Genomic DNA, 19119 nt, shown 5'->3' on the forward strand with positions numbered 1-19119 from the left:
TAGTTCCTGTTTGCTTACCTAGATTTTCCATTTCCAGAATTCCCCATTTGTTTTCTTTATTGCTTCTATATCCATTTTCAGGTCTTGAATATTTTATTCATTTCCTTCAACTGTTTGTTTTTTCTTGGCTTTCTTTAAGGGATTTACTCATTTCCGCCAATTTTTGTCTTTCCCCTAATTTCTTTAAGGGATTTCTTCACTTCATCTTTAAGGACCTCTGTCATATTCATAAAGTTGGTTTTAAGTTCTTTCTTGTGCTTCAGCTGTGTTGCAATATTATGGGCTTGCTGCAGTAGGATAACTGTGCTCTGGTGGTAACATATTGCCCTGTCACTTTTTCCCTGTGTTCTTATGCTGCCATCTAGACATCCAGGTTTGGGATGATTATAGGTCTAGGTGCCAATTTCTGGGTTTGTCGTTATTCTATGAGCATTTAGTTTCTTGGTTGCTGTTTCCTCTCTGGTATTTTGACCTGTGTTTGAGGAGGGGGTCTCCACTGGAGTTAGAGGCTGGTACACTAAGACTAGGAGGAGAGAGCGTCTAGGGACAGTGTTGGGGGAGGGGTCACAGAGAAAGTAGATTGATCTGCAGGCAGACAGCCTACCTGGAGTTTTGGTGGCAGGTGGCCTCTGGTCTGGCGGGGAGTCTTGACTGGAATTGGGGGCTGGGATATGTAGATGAGGAGAGGAGGGAGTTTGCAGATTGGGTTGGCTGTATCAGGAGAGTGGAGGTCTCCAGAAGGCCAGTCCACCTGGTCTTCTGGCAGGCATGGCCAATGGTTAGGCAGGGGATGTCTGCCTGAGGGAAGTGAACAGAGTGCTATCTCGTAATAGCACCCAGGGATCTATGAAGCTAGCCCCTATGAAGCTAGACTGGCTGGCTCATCAGCAAGTCACACCCAGCCCCAGGGATCTGTGGGTCTCTGCTTCTCCAGGTTGGGATCACATTTACCAACTTAGCCATTTCTCTGATTCTCTCGAGGCTTTTGAGAACATGCATTCCTGTTTTCTTAAAAAAAAATACCACGTTGGGATGTGGGTATCATACCCCTCCCCAGGAGACTGAGGGAGCTATGCAGAAGAAAAGGTAGAATGACTGCAAGAGCCAGAGGTGATCCAGAGGTGATGGATGACTCTGAGGCAACATTGTTCAGACACAATAGGGATGATGCATGTAACAACTCACAGGAATCATGACAGCATGCACCAGACCTGCATAGGTTCAAACCAGACAAAAGCCCAGCACAGAGAAGGGGAAGCAAGCTCAAAAGGAAGGAAGGAAGGAAGGAAGGAAGGAAGGAAGGAAGGAAGGAAGGAAGGAAGGAAGGAAGGAACAAAGGAACGAAGGAACGAAGGAAGGAAAGAAGGAAAAAGAAATGAGTACTGGCTGCTCTTGCACAAGATCCAAGTTTTATTCCCAGCTCCCATATGGCAGCTGACTACCATTTGTAACTTCAGCTCCAGAGAGACTCAAAGCCCTCTTCTCATCTCTATAGGCACTGCACACAGATGACACACAGACATACATGCAGGTAAAACACACACATAAAATAAAAATAAAAAATTCTTAAAAACAAAGAAAAACACCAAGTAATAAAATGGATAGTTCAGTATATATTTTTTTCTACATTTAGAATGGCTGAATTATTTTTGAAGCGGTTGTATCATTTTATGTATTCATTACCAATGTGTAAGTTCTGCCTTTACATCCTGTTACTGTTTTAACATCTTGGTTGCTCTGATGAATGGGTTATGGCATTGCACTGTGATCTCCTTGATAACTAATGATGTTAAACATCTGTGCACTTGTTCATTGCCTATTCATAAATTCACAGACTTTGGACCTGTCTTTGAAACAAATTATTATTTAGCTTAAGAATACTTTACCCTGGATATAAGCCTTTCATCATATATACAATATATAGTATAGGAATATATAATAGTTCCTTCTGGTTGAAGCACTTAGTTCTTATTTTTTTTAAATAGTGTCATTCAACTAGAAGAGTTAACATTTGATTTTGTCCAAATTATCAATTTTTCTTTTCTGGCTTGTGTTTTTCCCCTACACTCTGTTGAGGAAATAATCCATGTGTGTAAACATGTTCCCCAGTGTTTTGCTGTAAATGATTTATAGTTTTGTTTATACATGTAGACTTAGAACCCATTTAGAATTAAGATTTGTTTATACTTATGAGGTTCTTCCTTGTGATACTTTTCTTTCCTTAATGAGTTCACTTGGCAATCCACTGGACATCAGAAGGTGATGTGTTTGGTTCTATTCCAAAACTATTCTGATCCTTTGCTCTCTAAATCTATCTCTACATTGATGGAATACTGTCAATTGATTTTTGTCCTAAGTAAACACAAAGTAGTGTAAGTTCTCCAACTTATTACATTTTCAAAACTAGTTTGGTAATTCTAGGCCATTTGTGTTTTCATATGTATTTTAGAATTGACTTGCCAAAATGCTCCAAATTCCTACTGGAATTATATTGGAATTGCATTTGGGAATAGTACACATCTTTAATATGGTATTACTTCTTCATGCTCATTTAAAAATATGTCATGACAAATCCTTTGTAATTCTTAGTATAGATTATTATATATCTTCTATTAACTAATGTCTATGTATTTTTTTATTTTGAGGTGATATTAATCATGTACTTAAAAAGTCTCATTTCCAATTAATTTTCCTAACATATACTAATACAATTGACTTTTGGGTATTAAGCTTTTATCTTGAAACTTACATTTTGTGTGTGTATATTTGTGGTGTATGTATACATTCGTGGGGGTGTCTGAGTTGTCCACATGTGTGCATGCTCATCTGGAGCCAGAGATTGACAGCCATTTTCTTCTTCAGTTGCTTTAAATTCTCAATCTTTTTTTTTCTGGACAGGGTCTTTCACTGAACCTAAAGCTTATCAGTTTGGCTCTGTTGACTGGATAATGGGCTCTAAGAATGAGTCTGTTCCACTGCAGGTCACTAGCAATGGGATTGCAGACACACGTTTCCATTCCTGGCATTTACGTGGGAACTTGAATGCAGACCTTCATGTTACCACAGCATGCACTTTACTGACTGAGCCCCCAAACCTATCTTGCAACTTTGAGAAACTATCTCATTGACAAGCAATAGTTTTAATTTTTTATGACTATATCATTTGAAAATAGAGTAAACCTTTCTTCTTTTCAATCTGCAGACATTTTTTTCATGATTGTATTAACCTGCTACAATATCCAGCATTACATGAAACAAAAATGTTCAGAAAAGACACTCTTGTTTTCTCTTCAGTGCTATGAAAAGATTCAAACTTTATTATGACATCTGTTACTTGAATTTTTTGCTGATGTTTTTCCTTCTAAGGGGAGGGTTGAGTATAGATTCAGTTTTTTTAGAAGAGTCAAAACTATTCATAATTTAATTTTTCCTTTAGTTCTTGTATTAGTTTTCCAAGAAATTTGGAATTTTATAAAATATTTCATGTTTTCACTCTTCTAATATTTCCTTAATACCTCTGAGATCTACAGTGGTGGCTGCTGATTATTTATTTACTTATTCATTTTGACAGAGTGTCATTCTTATTTCTGAGCTGAAAACATTTTATTTTGGTATGTTCTGGAAGGTCTTTGTCTTTAAACTTTTACTGATTCTTCCCCCACTAAACTTTCAGTCTCTGTCTGCTCTCCAGCTTTTCTTCTATGTGTTCTTGGAATATTGATTGACATGTTTCAGGAGTGTTTGCCTTGAGTTTATTTAGTTTCCAGATTAACTGCACTCCTTTAATCCATAAGAAGTATTTTTTTTCAAAAGAATTGGAACATTTTCTCCAAATCTCTACTACAATTCTCTAGCTGTTACATGAATGTGGCTTTACCTGCAAGCAGGTACCTAAGGAAATAACTAAGTAAATGGTGATGTTGGGGAAGCAGAAGACAATCTCTAACTGTAATGTACTGCTACATGGTCAATTTCAGAATATGTCAAAATGTAAGGAGATTAGATATTAGGTATCTTGGTAGAACTTAGGGAAAGAAAGATGGCCATGTGAAATATTTTAGAAGCAACAAAAAAGAATAAAAATCCAAATATAATTTACTGTAATCTGTTATCTACAATAAAATGAAGCATCTCTTTGTGGTTCTAACACATGAGTTTTGAGATGGGGAATCAGTCTGGGTTATGGTTGGGTTCTCAGCTACCATACTTAATTTGAAAAATGGTTAAATAAACAGGGGTGCTTGTTGCAGGAAAAGTGTAAAGAATGATTCTAAATAAGACAGTTCTCCAGTAGCATCTGTGGTCAGATAAGGCAAGAAAGGATACTGGGGCTGGAGACCTGCCTCAGTGTTTTAGAGTACTGCCTGCCCTTCTAGATGTCCTGGGTTCAATTTCCAGCATCCACATTGCAACTGACAACCAGCTGTAACTCTAGTTACAGGGGATTTAATGCCCTATTCTGGCTTTCTCAGTACGAGGCACACAAGAAGTACACAGACATGATGTAGACAAGGCACTCATTCAAACGTAAAATAATAAAGTTAAAACTTTAAAAGGATCCACAAAGAAAACAGTATGAGAAATCCCAGAGTGCTACTCAGATGAGAAGACAACACGAGAAAAATGTAGTTCCTAGAAACCAGGAATGCAGAGGCTCGGCTGGAGAGGGTTCCCGTTAGGACCTACACATTCAGATGGAGGGAACACAAGATTTGTGGTATAAATATGATGACTTTTCTCTCTCCCTTCCTTTTGATCCTAGCCACTTCTCTTCATTAGGTCCACCTAGTCCAATAGGAAGGTATTACATTCACCCAGGTTGATCTTCTTGGGAAGAGAGCAGGCTGGAGAGAGTTGAAATGTCTACAGAAGACAGTGAGAGTTTTTTCTGTGCTTCAAGAAAGAGGAAACTAATTCTTTACATCTATATAATATATGAGCTATATAATGCTACATATAGGCCCCACTTTAATCATTCTATATAATTATTCCATATATTATAATGATTAAAAGCAAACCTTTTGTAGAGGAGTTGACGTTCTCAAGGTCACCCAGCTAGGAAGTGCAAAGAACACAGTCTGGTCTTGGTTCTTATCAAGTCATGGAAGCTGTGCATTACTGAACTTTAACAAGTGTATTCTTTTGTTCTGGTGGACTAAGTGGCCATGATATGACAGATACATTAATCTTCCCTTTGTTTCTGAAACAAGGAAGGTACTCCATAGTGGCTTTCATAGGGATGATGAAAAATGATGACCAACTTTAAAATTTCTGTTAGGACAAGACTTAAACCACTCCCAGTTCTTCAGGCTGCACAGAACAGCAAAATTAATTTTACCTGGCTTTATTCATTAAGAGGACTCAGCTTTGAGTTAGGGTCCTGCTTAGTATTTTTGTTACACAGGCACGGGTTATGAGAGGAGGGTTAAACCTAAGTATGTGAGTCTCTATTCTGGCTCAGAACTAGATACTGTACAGTTTAGAAAAACATTCCTGGATATTTCTTCCTTTCTAATTAGTATTCTTGGGATAAAGTCATAAATGAAACCTGATTAAATTAGAAATACAGGGAAGAGAAAGAAAAAAGTAAAGTCAAAATTGCTTTTCAAGGAAAAATGGCTAAATTAATCTGACAAATGTTGAACATTCAGTCAAATGTTTATGGAAATAGGACATTTTTAAGTTTTCAAGGAAAGGTTTAGCACAGCACTGTAGGGCCTGCATGGCAAATGGCAGAAACACACTTTCTACTGGGCTTTGTAACAGCCATCCGATTATAAACACATCCTTGCTCTGAGCTGTGGCTCTCCTGTGTATCTTTTCTTCCTCTGGGTGTTTTTACCTTCGCTGCTGTTAAGAGGCTCTAGCAAGGACTATGTAGCAAGATCTTCTTTTGAGCATTATTTTATTGGCACCCTGAGATGCAGTAGCATAACCTATGCCTACTTTTCCCACATGAATATGTCACCTTTGAAATCTTTGGAACAATAATTTACACTCATTGGGCTATGAAATACCAAGGATTCACAAAACAGTCATAAAGTAGTTTCACAAGATTCAGAAATGGGGCATTAAAAGAATATTCATAAGGACAATGAGGTGAAAAATCAATATAGAGTGAACCAAGATTTTATCTCTCACCAGAGTACCAAGGGCACATTGCCACAGAAGTGAATGCATATGGTTCTTAACCACTTTTAATGTACAGAGTTATCGCCATAGTTTTCCAGAGATTTAAGGGCATTTCAACTCTGCTGAGAAATGCTTAGACCGCATATAAGGTGGTGTGTCTTGTTACCACTATACGGGTATTTTGTCTGAAGTCAACAGGTACTTTGAGTAAACAGTCAATCATGAGTCTAGAACAAACATTTCTAGGGACCAGAAGTGCAGAGGAATCATACACTTAAAGCAAGTGGGGACTGAAGCTCAATGGGCAGGTGGAAGAAAACACAACAGAGTCTCTAGGAATGGGTATGAGGCTGGATGAAGTGCCATTGGTCTCACAATTGAGAGAAAGGGCAAGAATTCTGCATGGAAGATATTAGAAGTTAGAAATAAAATACAGAGAGGGAGAGGGAAGGTTCTGGAAGGGATTCTCTTGCCTGCACACTGGGCTCAGAAACATTTTCATACCTTGGTCTTAGTGGGACTGAGCAGTTGGCTCTGACCACAAGAGAAGGCAGAACTACTTCAGGAAACCAGTCTTGCAAGTCACTGAAATATGTGAACCTGAACCAGACAATTTGTAAGGAATAATCACCAGCCAAGTGCAGAGATGATCAGTAGTCTGGCACCTAATATAGTGCTATCTCTCATGTCTCCGTACTACCACAGTCCAGGCATGATTATGGAGAAGGTCACAAACAGTGCATTGTGGAGGGCATAGTGGGAGACATCTCATCAAATCCTTGCCCTGGCAGGACTGACATTTTAATTATCTAAGGATCAATTACAGAAAAACAAATATAGACACAAAATAAGACATATAATAAGTGTAGTGAAAAAACAATCAAATAGCACACAGACAAGGGAGGCTATTTTATGAAGAGTAGCTGGAGAGTGCTTCACTCATGAATTAATGTTTCAATGGAGCCCTAAAAGGAATGGTCAAGCCACAGATTTACGGAGAAAGCATACCAGGCAGAGGGTGTATTTAGGTGGTGTGTTCTGAATCAAAGGCTTCATCAGTTAAGAGGTAGCAGGGGAAAGTGGTAAAGAAAATGAACTGTTCTGCTGAGTCTATGTATGGCAGCTGATGAAGGGCAACGGGGCTTCTGTTAGGAACTTGGGGTTTGGGCTCCAGTAACATGCCATGATTTGGAAGGAGACAACTACAGGAGGATCAGAAAGAAGGCTGGAGCAATTTGGTCATGGTGAAAAACTTAAGTGAATGCTAGATCATTTCTTCCAGGATTTAAGAAATTAATCAAGAGTGTTCATGTAGGAGCCTAATAGACACATGAACATCAGAAAAACCGTAAGAGGAAAACATCAACACAGTATATCACTAATCGCCAAGAAACAGTTGCTATAACTTAATGCATTTCTATAGAACATATATATATGTATATATATATATATATATATATATATATATATATATATATATAATTTATATATAAATCCCTGTAAGCCAGTTGAACTCCATACAGGACAGCAATCAAAATCTTATACAAATATTTAATGGAAAACAAATTAGACCCATAAAAATATTTAGTGGAAAATGGTTTAGAGGCATTTGATTGAAGTCAGCACAAAATGTATATTGTCAGCACTATTAACATTTTACTGAAGAACCAGGCTGCTTCATCAAAACCAGGAACAATTTAAAAATAGCATAAAGAATGGAAAAGAAAATACAAAGTAATTTTGATTTATAGCTGATAGGATATATCCATTAAGTTAAAGAAACCTGCAGATAAGTAAGAGAGTATAAAAGGATTCTTGAATACAAAAAATGAAAATAATTCAATGCATCAGTAATAAACAAATATGAGATTTATAGCTAGCAGATAGCACCAGGAACAGAAACACATGAACTAAACTTTAAAAAGATATATAAGAATTTTATGAAAGAATATACAAAATATATTTGAAGAACATAAAAAATGTGAAAATTTGCCATGGTGAAGGATAGCAGACACAAAACTAGAGAGGTATCAGTTTTTCTCTGTTAACCCTCAAGGGTAATGCAATTCAAATAAAATTCTTAATAGTATTGTTACATGGTAGAAGAAAAACTGCTTTTGAAATCTAAATGAGGAATAATAATCCAAAAGATTGAGCAAAATATTTCTGAAAAACTAAGGCAAGAAATGGGCTGTGTCCTAGCATCTTGGTGTGAACTCACAATAGTTAAGATGATATAAGTGTAGATCATGAAAAAGAAGTCATTTGAATTCAGTTGGAGATGAATCTATTTGTAAATAAATGCTACTAGAAAACTTGTTTTCCAGAGAGAATAAAGGATTAGCTATGACATATAACAGTCACTTTCATTTATATTTAGTAATACATTAGAAATAGTTTCTAAAATATATTCCATTTTGTCTTCTTAACCATATCCATTCTGTACCAGAAATTTCCCTGAGGTCTTATACTCCTATTTAACCAGAGTTTTTAAAATCAGAATTCTATCAGCAGTAAGATATAATTACTACTACAGGGTGTCTGACTTAATAAAAGGGAGTAGCAGCTTTGGAAAGAATTAGATTAGGCAAAACATATTCCAATTTTCATATCAATTTAACATAATTCCACCGTTGATCTGTCTTTTGATGCTCTGTGTACTTTCCTCTGGTCATCTGGTCATAAGAAATATTGATAGTTGAAAACAGAAGAGAAATATTTTTCATATAGCAAAGTAATTTATTTCAAAAGTTAAATCCAAAGCAGATCCACTTTTGACAAATTATCAATAAAAAATGGAAACATTCAAAGTGTACATTATATATGATTCACAGGACCTTAGACACAGACCTATTCATTAGAACTTCATAAACAAATTATGTTAATCAGTTTATGCCACAGGATTCAAAGAACGCTGGAGGCAGCCTCTGCAGGGCACAGCCAGTGGTTCCTCCTCGGAATGTGCCAAAAAATAACTTTGGAAGGCTGTTAAAATGAAGATTCCATCCTCTATCCTAGGAGACCCCAGGTACAAGGTCTAGAAGGGAGCCTGGAGCTCTTCATTGGTAACAAGTCCCCTTGTGACTCTTAGACCACATTTTGTGAAAGGTCGGTAAGAGAAGGGGAGGTCCTCTTAAAAACTTACATTATATCTTCATTATTCTCATGTTTTTGCTTGATAATTCAAAAGAAGTTGAAATGAGTATTCACAAGCTAGGTCATGGAGAAAAATACCAATGTGTTTACATCCTTAATCCTAAAACTATTTAAGCTATGTTTGACTACTGGCTTGAGGTTCTTTGCTATTTTGTGGATAATCTTCAAACATGATCTAAATTATGAATCCAGCCCCTGTAAGTTGGCTTTCTATTATATATGAAGTAATGACAGAAAATGGAATAGCACAAGAAATAGAAGTATGACATAATACAAAACCATACCTTCATTACAAGACTTTATTTAGTAAATACAATGCAAGTATTTTCAAGATGAGCATCCATTTTTTGTATATGGACAGCTTTTATTACTTTGTTATACTGCAATGTTCCTGAACAAAGGGAAACATTACTGTAAGTTTCAATGAGATTGTGAATTTGAATCTTTACCCCTGTAATTGTTCATTTTCTCATGACAATGAACAAAATACTTGACACAGATTAAAGGGGGAAAGTTTATTTGAGGTTATAGTTTTGGTTCATCATGGATGGGAAGGCATGGTGGAGTCCACAGTGGCAAAATAGGCAGAAGCATCATTGTAGCAGAGCTTGCTAAATCTTGGTGGATCAAGAACCAGAGCCTACACCAAGACCATAGGTGGGCCGTGTTCTTAAAAGGCCTGCTCCTCATGACTATGTATGACAGCCCAGGTTCACCTCTTGAAGGTTCCACGGCCTCTTACAAGAAATTTGTCAGCTGGAGACCATGCTTTAAATATATGAGGAACATTTCACCTTCATAAATAACAACCATGAATAGTTGTATTCACAGACCTTTGTTTGAAGATAAAAAAATATATCTAAACCCAAACTACACCAAACCAAAACAATAACAAAAAACCATCACACATTCCCAGCCAGAACGACAATAGGATAAGAACATTCCTATTTCTTGAGGCATGAATTGACCTCTCCTCTATCCCCATTATCTATGTAAGACATAAGAGTTCAAGTTTCAGTTGCCCTGATTCCGAAGGCTTGCTCATAAACACGGAAGTCAGTGCTTCTTCTAAAGATAAAGTGGTGTGTAATGGGTCATTCTGATCAGTGTCAAGGGTGTTAACTTGGGCTTTTTGTTTGTTTCCATCAGTGAATGCTGCTATTGTCAGTTGCTCCTTGGCACACAAGAATCATCGTTTTCTCTTCAGTTGTGAAATCTGTTACAGGGGAAGCATTGAGTGGCTGCCATATTTATAATCCAGGCTATAACTTTTCAAAGTCAGATTCATCAACAAAACATGTATCTGGTGCCTCAATGATGAGGCAAATAGACTGGAATGGGTTTCCTGTCTTAGTCACACAATCATGAACTTCTTACACCTGGTCTTAAGTTGCTTCATGATACTGTCCCCTGTGGTCCTTGGGATCCACTTTGGCCAATGAATTGCAGTGTAAATAACTCAAATACTGAGCACAAAGAGTGTCCTCGTCTCTTTTCTGGTGCTGTAATTGATCAGAATTAATTGGTTGAGGAATAAATATCCACATGGCTCATAGTTCTACAAGCTAGGAAGCTCCAGATAGTCTGTCAGCTGCACCTAATAAGGTCTTTCTTGCAGTTGAGAACTGCTGTGGAGTCCCAGGGCAGCACATAATGAGAAATAATGTCATAATTCAGGTCTTGTCCTCTCTTATAAAGCCACAGTCCAATATGATTTTAGCCTGATTCTGGTGTCTTTGTTTAATTTTAATTGTCTTCCATAGGTTGCATTCCAAGTATAATAGTCAAATCATGATTAAACTTTTTGATAGATGATCATATGTATCCCAACTCGATCTTTAATTTGTTACATAGCCTAGGAGGATGATCTTGAACTTCTTATCTTGCTGATTTGAACTTTTAGATTAATGGCATATGTCACTGTGTCAGGTTTAAATCATATTGAGGACTGAACCCAAAGCTTCATGCATGCTAGGTAAGCATTGTATCAACTGAGTCATAACTCTAGACCCATGTTTAAATTCTAACATGTGATAGTATTTAAATAATACCACGAAATAAGTCAAATTAAAAAAATCTTCCATTTTAATGATAAACTCATGCATTTTTGCACGTGTGTGCATGCTTATGTATTTTTGTGTGCAGGTGCATGTATGTATGGGTGTGTGTAGAGGCCAGAGGCCAGCCTCAAGAATACCATCAGTCCCCTTTGATTCAGGGTCTTTCACTGGCATTGAGATCAGCAATTAGGCTAATGAGCCATGGGCATCCTTTTGCTGCCACCTCCCTAGTAGTAAGACTACAGCCCTTGTGCTGAACTATTGTGCTGGTTTTCACATGGTTTCTGGGACTAACACTGGATTCCTTATGCATGGGAAATAAACTCTTTACTGACTTAGCTATCCTCTCAGTTTTAAAATCTCTTTTTCTTCCTCTGTTGGAAGGTTGTATATAGTGGCAACACATGATGAAGCAAAATTGTTCACATGATGAACCAAGGGGCAAACAGAGAAGAAAAAATGCCAGGGAATATCCCATCTGGGCAAAGGTTCTGGGCACCCCAGGAATCAAACATTTAACATGTGGACTATGGGAGTCACAGAAATCCAGTTCCAGCAGCATCCAAGAACTATTATGAGATTACAATTTGGGATCTTATGTGCTTTTAAAATGGAGTATGTATTTGTTTTCTTTATTTTGCCCACTCTCCCCTGCTACCTTAGAGTTGAACAGTTCCTAACACATGGATATATTTTGTCACTTCAAACATTTGCCTGCACACATGTTCTTAAATAATGTAAGTTTGACTTTTTTTTTGCTTGATACACAAATACAGCCATTACTAGTGTATTCACATATCAAGAGTTTTACTATGTCAAATGTCACCTAAGAATGGTGGTATATTTTAAACTTATTAACAACAATCCAGAAATATAAAAAATTGAACAAAGCACCATGCTTTCAGATTCAGTTTTTCAAAAATTGGTTTCTTTCCACTAGAAATATTTTCCAGCTTGTAAAATAGTCATGAACCCTACAAAAATAATAGTTCATTTGATTCTGGCCACCATCAGAAGTGTAAAACCAAGGTCATTTTCATTTTAATTTATACTTTTCTGTACAGACAAGGGTTATTTCAAGTAAGAAGTCATATATAAATGATTGTGAGCTGAAATCTCAGCACACTGGAAAATGTGAAGATTGAATCTGTTTTATATCTCAATCATGAGGCAAAGGCGTGACCCCATTGGCTCTCCATTTCTCTTCTATGGATAGTGAATATCATGGTTCTTACTGATTTTGTGTACATAAAAGGAGAAAAATACAATTTCATGGTACACTGTTGAACACCCAAACTTATAAAATTGTGTGCTAACTGTCTTCTTTCTTTCCAAGCTGAATTAAAAATGAAGCAAGAAAGATATTTTTGGCAAATATATAGTGATTATTTTATGGATGCTATCATCATTCTTAATGCTTTTAGCCCTAGGTTAAGGATTAATACATAATTTTCCTAGTAGGACAAATATTTATCCACATATAAAAATCCTTTCCCCGAATGTGAAATAAATCCATAAAACTTTAGCACACTCTCTTTTATTATAAAATTCAAAGTTCTGAGCAAATTTCCTATTATACAATTTCATAAGTAGATTAGTTGGCAACACAATAATCCATTTTTTCCTCTTGTTAGTCTGTCAAGTATTTAGGGAAACAAATTTCAGGTTTAAAAAGTTAAAATTCAGAAAACCTGGAGTAATTTGAAATGTTGACCTGAAGGTGGAGAAAAATAATTAGGGGGCAATTAAGAATTAATATTAATATGTTAATTAGAATCCCAAGTTGAAGGCAATGCTAAAAACTTTTATCAAGATATTTGATAAAATATTAATATAAAATAAAACATTAGTGCCATTTATAGATTAACAAAACAACATCATCACACTTGGCATTCTTTGAAAGATCAGTGTGAAGTAGTACATGTTCTCATCCATGAGCTGGAATAGCTGACTACTTATTGGTATGTCATTGTAACATATATACTGAGTTAGGTTACTGTAGGTCACGTTCATATCCTACTCAGGACCTCCACCAAATCCATACATCACCATTAGAAGAAAAGAAGGAAATACTTTTGAAAAGGTGGTAAGTATTTGTAGTTAAATTACACATATCTGATCTTGGTTCCTTGGTGTTTCAGTAGCTCATACTGGCTTATTCAAGTTGGATGATTTTGAATTTTTATCTGCAGGTATATAGCCCCACCAACCTGGCTCATGAGAATTCAAAATCAATAAAAATAAGGGACAATTTCTATTGTTACAGTCAAGAAAAAACATTTATCGAGTCATAAATTAATGCACACTTTAGCTTCTCTAGATTGTCCTGCTCATGTGAGGCACATAACATTCTATGGTGACACAAAGTCTCTTTTAAACAACTGAGAAGGGGAAAGTTTTGCTTTGATAGTCTTAAAATAGCTTCCTCTAACATTTTTGTCTGACTCGCATATATCATTCTTTGTTTTGATTCTTAAAGCTTTTGACATACATAACTGTACCCTTGAAAATACGGCATGGGCCTATGTTTAGTGACTTGAAGTATAGCCCCCATAATAAAAATACCATTAGTTCAATTGCTTTTGTTCTTCTACTGGGTTTGTAGGACAAATATTATTCTGTCTTTTGTAAACATACAAAATGACATTGCTTAGTTTTCTAGGTCTTTCAAGTGGTTATTTTGGGAGAAAATAGTTATCCTACTGTAGCTGTTGTACAAAATGACAAAAGTGAAAAGGAACAACTGTTTGTCCCAAAGGCACCTCTGTCTACATTCACAGTGAATGTCATTCCAGGAATCAATTACATGTTGAGAAAGAAACCACTTAAGGCACTAGGCTGTGTTTTCAAAAATGAGAAAGAGGAATCTCCAGGTTATTCGTCTTTTACTAGAGGAGAAAAGCCTAGATTTATTCTCTTCTCCTTATCCTAGATAACTTCAATCTCACAAATACACAAGCACATTGCTGTATGTTTCCATTTTCCCCAGTGGAAAACTCCATGGCAGCTCACGCAAAGCAACATCTGGACAAAATGACACTCATCCCTAATTCGCTTGTCTAGTTCTATTTGCCTTAGTGGGCAATAGAAATGATTTTATAAAGAAAAAATGTAAACCACCCATTAAGACAAATCCTGTATATGTTTCTATCAGTGCTATTAAATGCTGTACTGGCATTAGCATTTCATTTTGTCCTGTTTGTATGGTCTAATTTTTTTTGGTGGAGAATGTTCACAATTGTTTACCGGGGATCAGATATGTAGGTGCTACATTCTGTTGAAGGGGAATAGAACAAAATCTGAGACAGACACCAACTGACATAAATGTGAAAATTGGAGTCAAGATTATGTGTCAAATGTGTTATTATGGCTAGGATGCTTACACAAGACCTTAGACTCTTAGACTCCTAACTTGATATTTTGCAAAGGAGTACTGTTTACTAAGTTCATCAGTGCCCAAGAGCCACTGCAGGACTCTGAAAGGAGGTTTACCAGGATGGATTGGTGTTAGCCTAGTGGGCTGAGGAGTATCAGCTCTCAATTAGTAACAGTAGTTATAAAATATGTTTTACTACAGCAGAAATGATTGAGAATTGTCCTGTCAAGAGAGAGCGATATGTTAGAGCTCACCAAAGATACCTTCTATTACATGTGATCACTTGAATCAATGTTATCTTCCTTAAGAAAGTCATTCTCTTTACATCAGAGACATGGAAGACATGAAATCTTTCTAAAAGAACACTTAGTAAAAATTGTTGGTAAAAATCTACTTAGTGGGGCAGGTGTTTCGTAGATATATTACTGCACCTGGCATTTTAAAATCCAAGAGTGTAAATGAGTGACAATTGGCTCAGCTTCATGAAGCAGCCTTAGCCAATTTCACACACTGTGTTAGTGCTCTTAATACACATGTAGTGGTGGCTTGACACTATATGAATAGATTCCAATGGTCTATTACTAGCTCAGTTCTGTATTTTAGAATATTTTGCAGGTTTTCTCTGGACGACTGGCTGAATCTAAATGGGTTGTTAAAACATTTTAACAGCCTGCTGTTTCTTTCTTGTCCATTGGTTTCTCCCACTCAACACAAAAATAATCATTGCATTTGAGTGTGTTCCAATTCCATTTAACACCAACCCATCTCCAGTTGCTTAATTTTTAAGCTGATGCTTTTAATATTCCTGCAATTTGAGGAGGGGTTATAATATTTCTGCTAATTTGTAGGAAGATAGTGATGTTAAATAACATTTTGTTTGCATCCCACTTCACTTGATTATTTGATAATTGTTTATAGGTGTGTTCTCTCTACAGGAAGTGATGAATAGAATTTGAAATGCCATGGGGAAAGCCTGTGTTAAAGCATTGCATGGTATACCAGTTACTTTTCTAGTTGTGACAACCAAATACCTGATAATAAGCAACTTGAGAGAATGGTTTACTGTAGCTTACAGTTGAGAGGATTATATCAGAGACAGCATTGCAGCAGTGGCATCAAGAGACAGTTCTCACATTGTATCTGTATTCGGGAAACACAAAGAGAAGAGGAAATGAGACTGTGCTTTCCAGCCACAAGGACCACCCTCAAGGAATCACTTCCTTCAGTGAGGCTCAACCTCCTGAAGACTTCACAACCTTCCAAAATTTTTCATGTATACACTTTACATATGATGGGAAATTTGTTATTTTATTTTAAGTAGTTGAGATTATAATATAATTACATGATTCCCCACTTCCATTGCTTCACTCCAAACCTTACCATGTACCCTTCAATCCCCACTCTCTTTAAAATTCATGACCTTCTTTCTTTTCTTTTTTAAATTTTTATATTTTAATTAGAAAGAAGATTATTTTACATGTCAATCCCAGGTCTCTCTCCCTCCCCTCCTCCCCTGCCCCCCTAACTAACACTCTACCAATCCCATAACATTTCTGCTCCCCAGGGATGGTGAGGCCTTCCATAGGGTGTCTTCAGAGTCTGTCATATCCTTTGGGATAGGGCCTAGGCCCACCCTCTTGTGTCTAGGCTCAGGGAGTATCCCTCCATGTGGGATGAGCTCCCAAAGTCCATTCCTATGCTAGGGATAAGTAGGGATAGATCCACTACAAGAGGCCCCATAGTTTTATGAGGTCTCCTCACTGACACCCACATTCAGGGCATCTGAATCAGTCCTATGCTGGTTTCCCAGCTATCAGTCTGGGGACCAAGAGTTCTCCCTTGTTCATGTCAGCTGCTTCTGTGGGTTTCCCCAACCTGGTATGGACACGTTTGCTCATCAGTATTCCTTCTGTGCAACTGGATTTCAGTTCAGTTCAAGGTTTAGTTGTGGGTGTCTGCTTCTACTTCCACCTGCTGCTGGATGAAGGCTATAGGATGGCATATAAATTAGTCATCAATCTCATTATCAGGGGAGGGCATTTAAGGTAGCCTCTCCTCTGTTGCTTAGATTGCTAGTTGGTGTCATCTTTGTAGCTCTTCAGACATTTCCCTAGTGCCTGATTTCTCTTTAAACCTATAATGGCTCCCTCTTATGGAATCTCTTATCTTGCTCTCCTCTATTCTTCCCCCAACTCAACCTTCCTGCTCCTTCATGTCCTCCCCACCCCATCTCTTCTCCCCTTTTCATTCTCCTAGTTCCTCTCCCCTCCCTGCATGCTCCTAAATTTCTCAGGAGATCTTGTCCCTTTTCCCTTCTCCAAGGGACCATGTATGTCTCTCTTAGGGTCCTCCTTGTTTACTAGTTTCTCTGGCAGTGTGGATTTTAGGCTGGTAATCCCTTTTCAGTGAGTACATACCATGTTTGTCTTTTTGTGACTAGGTTACCTTGCTCAGCATGGTTTCTTCTAGTTCCATCCATTTGCCTGCGAATTTCAAGATTCCATTGTTTTTTGTTTTTTGTTTTTCCCCAGTTGAGCAGTACTCCATTGTGTAAACATACCACATTTTCTATATCCAGTCTTCAGTTGAGGGGCATCTAGGTTGCTTCTAGGTTCTGGCTATTACAAATTGTGCTGAGATGAACATTGTTGAACAGACGTCCTTGTTGTATGAATGTGCTTCTTTTAGGTATATGCCTAAGAGTGGAATTGCTGGAATTTTGAGTCATTAAAGAAAGAAATTAAAGAACATACCAGAAAATGGAAGGATCTCCCATGTTCTTGGATGGGTAGGATCAACATAGTAAAAATGGCAATTTTGCCAAAAGCAATCTACAGATTAAATGCAATCCCCATCAAAATCCAAGCACAATTCTTCACAAATTTAGAAAAACAATTCTCAACTTTATATGGAAAAACAAAAGACCCAGGATAGCAAAACAACCCTGTACAATAAAAGAACTTCTGGAGGCATCACCATCCCTGATTTCAAGCTCTACTGTAGAGCTATATTCCTCAAAACAGCTTGGTATTGGCATAAAAATAGACAGGTAGATCAATGGAATCGAGTTGAAAACCCTGATATTAACCTGCACACCTATGAACACCTGACTTTTTACAAAGCAGCTAAAGCTTTACAATGGAATAAGAAAGCATCTTCAGTCAGTGCACAGTCTGAGACCCACTGCCAGCAAGGGAGGCTCCAGCGCGGGCTGCCCAGCCCCCTCCACGATGTCCAAGGCAGAGGAGTCTAAGAAGCTGGCGAGCCACACGGGTACTGGAGAACAACGTGAAGAATAACGAAGTGCTGGGAATTGGAAGTGGTTCTACAATTGTCCATGCTGTTCAGCGAATAGCTGAAAGAGTGAAGCAAGAGAATCTGGACCTCATCTGCATCCCCGAGTCTTTCCAGGGTTTCTCAGTGTAGCTTTGGAGCCTATCCTGGCACTTGCTCTGGAGACCAGGTTGGCCTCGAACTCACAGAGATCCGCCTGCCTCTGCCTCCCGAGTGCTGGGATTAAATGCGTGCACCACCAACGCCCGGCCTACAAGTGGATTTATAAGAAAAGAAGTTGGAAAAAAAAAAAAAAAAGGCCAGACAGCTTATTTTGCAGTGTGGCTTAACCCTCAGCGACCTGGCTCAACACCCAGAGACTGATCTTGCCATCAATGGTGCTGATCAAGTGGATGCCGAGCTCAATCTCTTTAAGGGCGGTGGAGGCTGCCTGACCCAGGAGAAGATTGTAGCTGGTTTAGCCAGTCGTTTCATTGTGATCGCGGATTTCAGGAAAGATTTAAAGAACCTTGATGATCCGTGGCACAAGGGGATCCCTATCCAGGTCATCCCAATGGCTTATGTCCCAGTGAGCCGAGCTGTGACCCAGAAGTTTGGGCGCGAGGTAGAACTTCGAATGGCTGTCAACAAGGCAGGGCCTGCGGTGACAGATAATGGGAATTTTATCCTGGACTGGAAGTTTGACCGGATGCACAAGTGGACTGAAGTGAACACAGCTATCAAAATGACTCCAGGTATGGTGGACACCTGCCTGTTCATCAACATGGCAGAGAGAGTTTACCTTGGGATGCAGGATGGCTCAGTGACTGCGAGGGAAAAGCCCTTCTGACCCTGTGAGGTGCAGGGCACACACCTTGAGTTTCCAGTCCAGGCACAGTGGACATGCTTCTCTAGGAGCCTTTGCCTTAACGTACCTTAATGTAGCTGTCCACAGTGCCGGAGTGGACAGCTGGCCAAGGGTGGGTGGGTGAGGGGGTGAGAGGGTGGTTAAATTCAGTCTTATGAAGTATTGATATGTATCTTTTTTAAAAAGAAATTTAAATATATATATCTTTACTATTAAAATATTCAGTTTTTTAAATAAAATAGAACTTGATTTTA

At 37.9% G+C, this 19119-nt stretch overlaps 1 protein-coding gene across 1 annotated transcript; it reads left to right on the forward strand.

Annotated features, from left to right (window-relative positions):
* Positions 1–1091: 1091 nt before the first annotated feature.
* Positions 1092–18847, forward strand: LOC100763768 (ribose-5-phosphate isomerase-like). Its single transcript, XM_027420402.1, is given in 5 exon segments — positions 1092–1173; positions 2899–2981; positions 17850–17996; positions 17998–18144; positions 18317–18847. Coding segments are annotated over 5 exon segments (990 nt in total).
* Positions 18848–19119: the final 272 nt, after the last annotated feature.

The sequence above is a fragment of the Cricetulus griseus genome, chromosome 6 (assembly GCF_003668045.3).
Source record: "Cricetulus griseus strain 17A/GY chromosome 6, alternate assembly CriGri-PICRH-1.0, whole genome shotgun sequence".
NCBI classification, from domain to species: domain Eukaryota; kingdom Metazoa; phylum Chordata; class Mammalia; order Rodentia; family Cricetidae; genus Cricetulus; species Cricetulus griseus.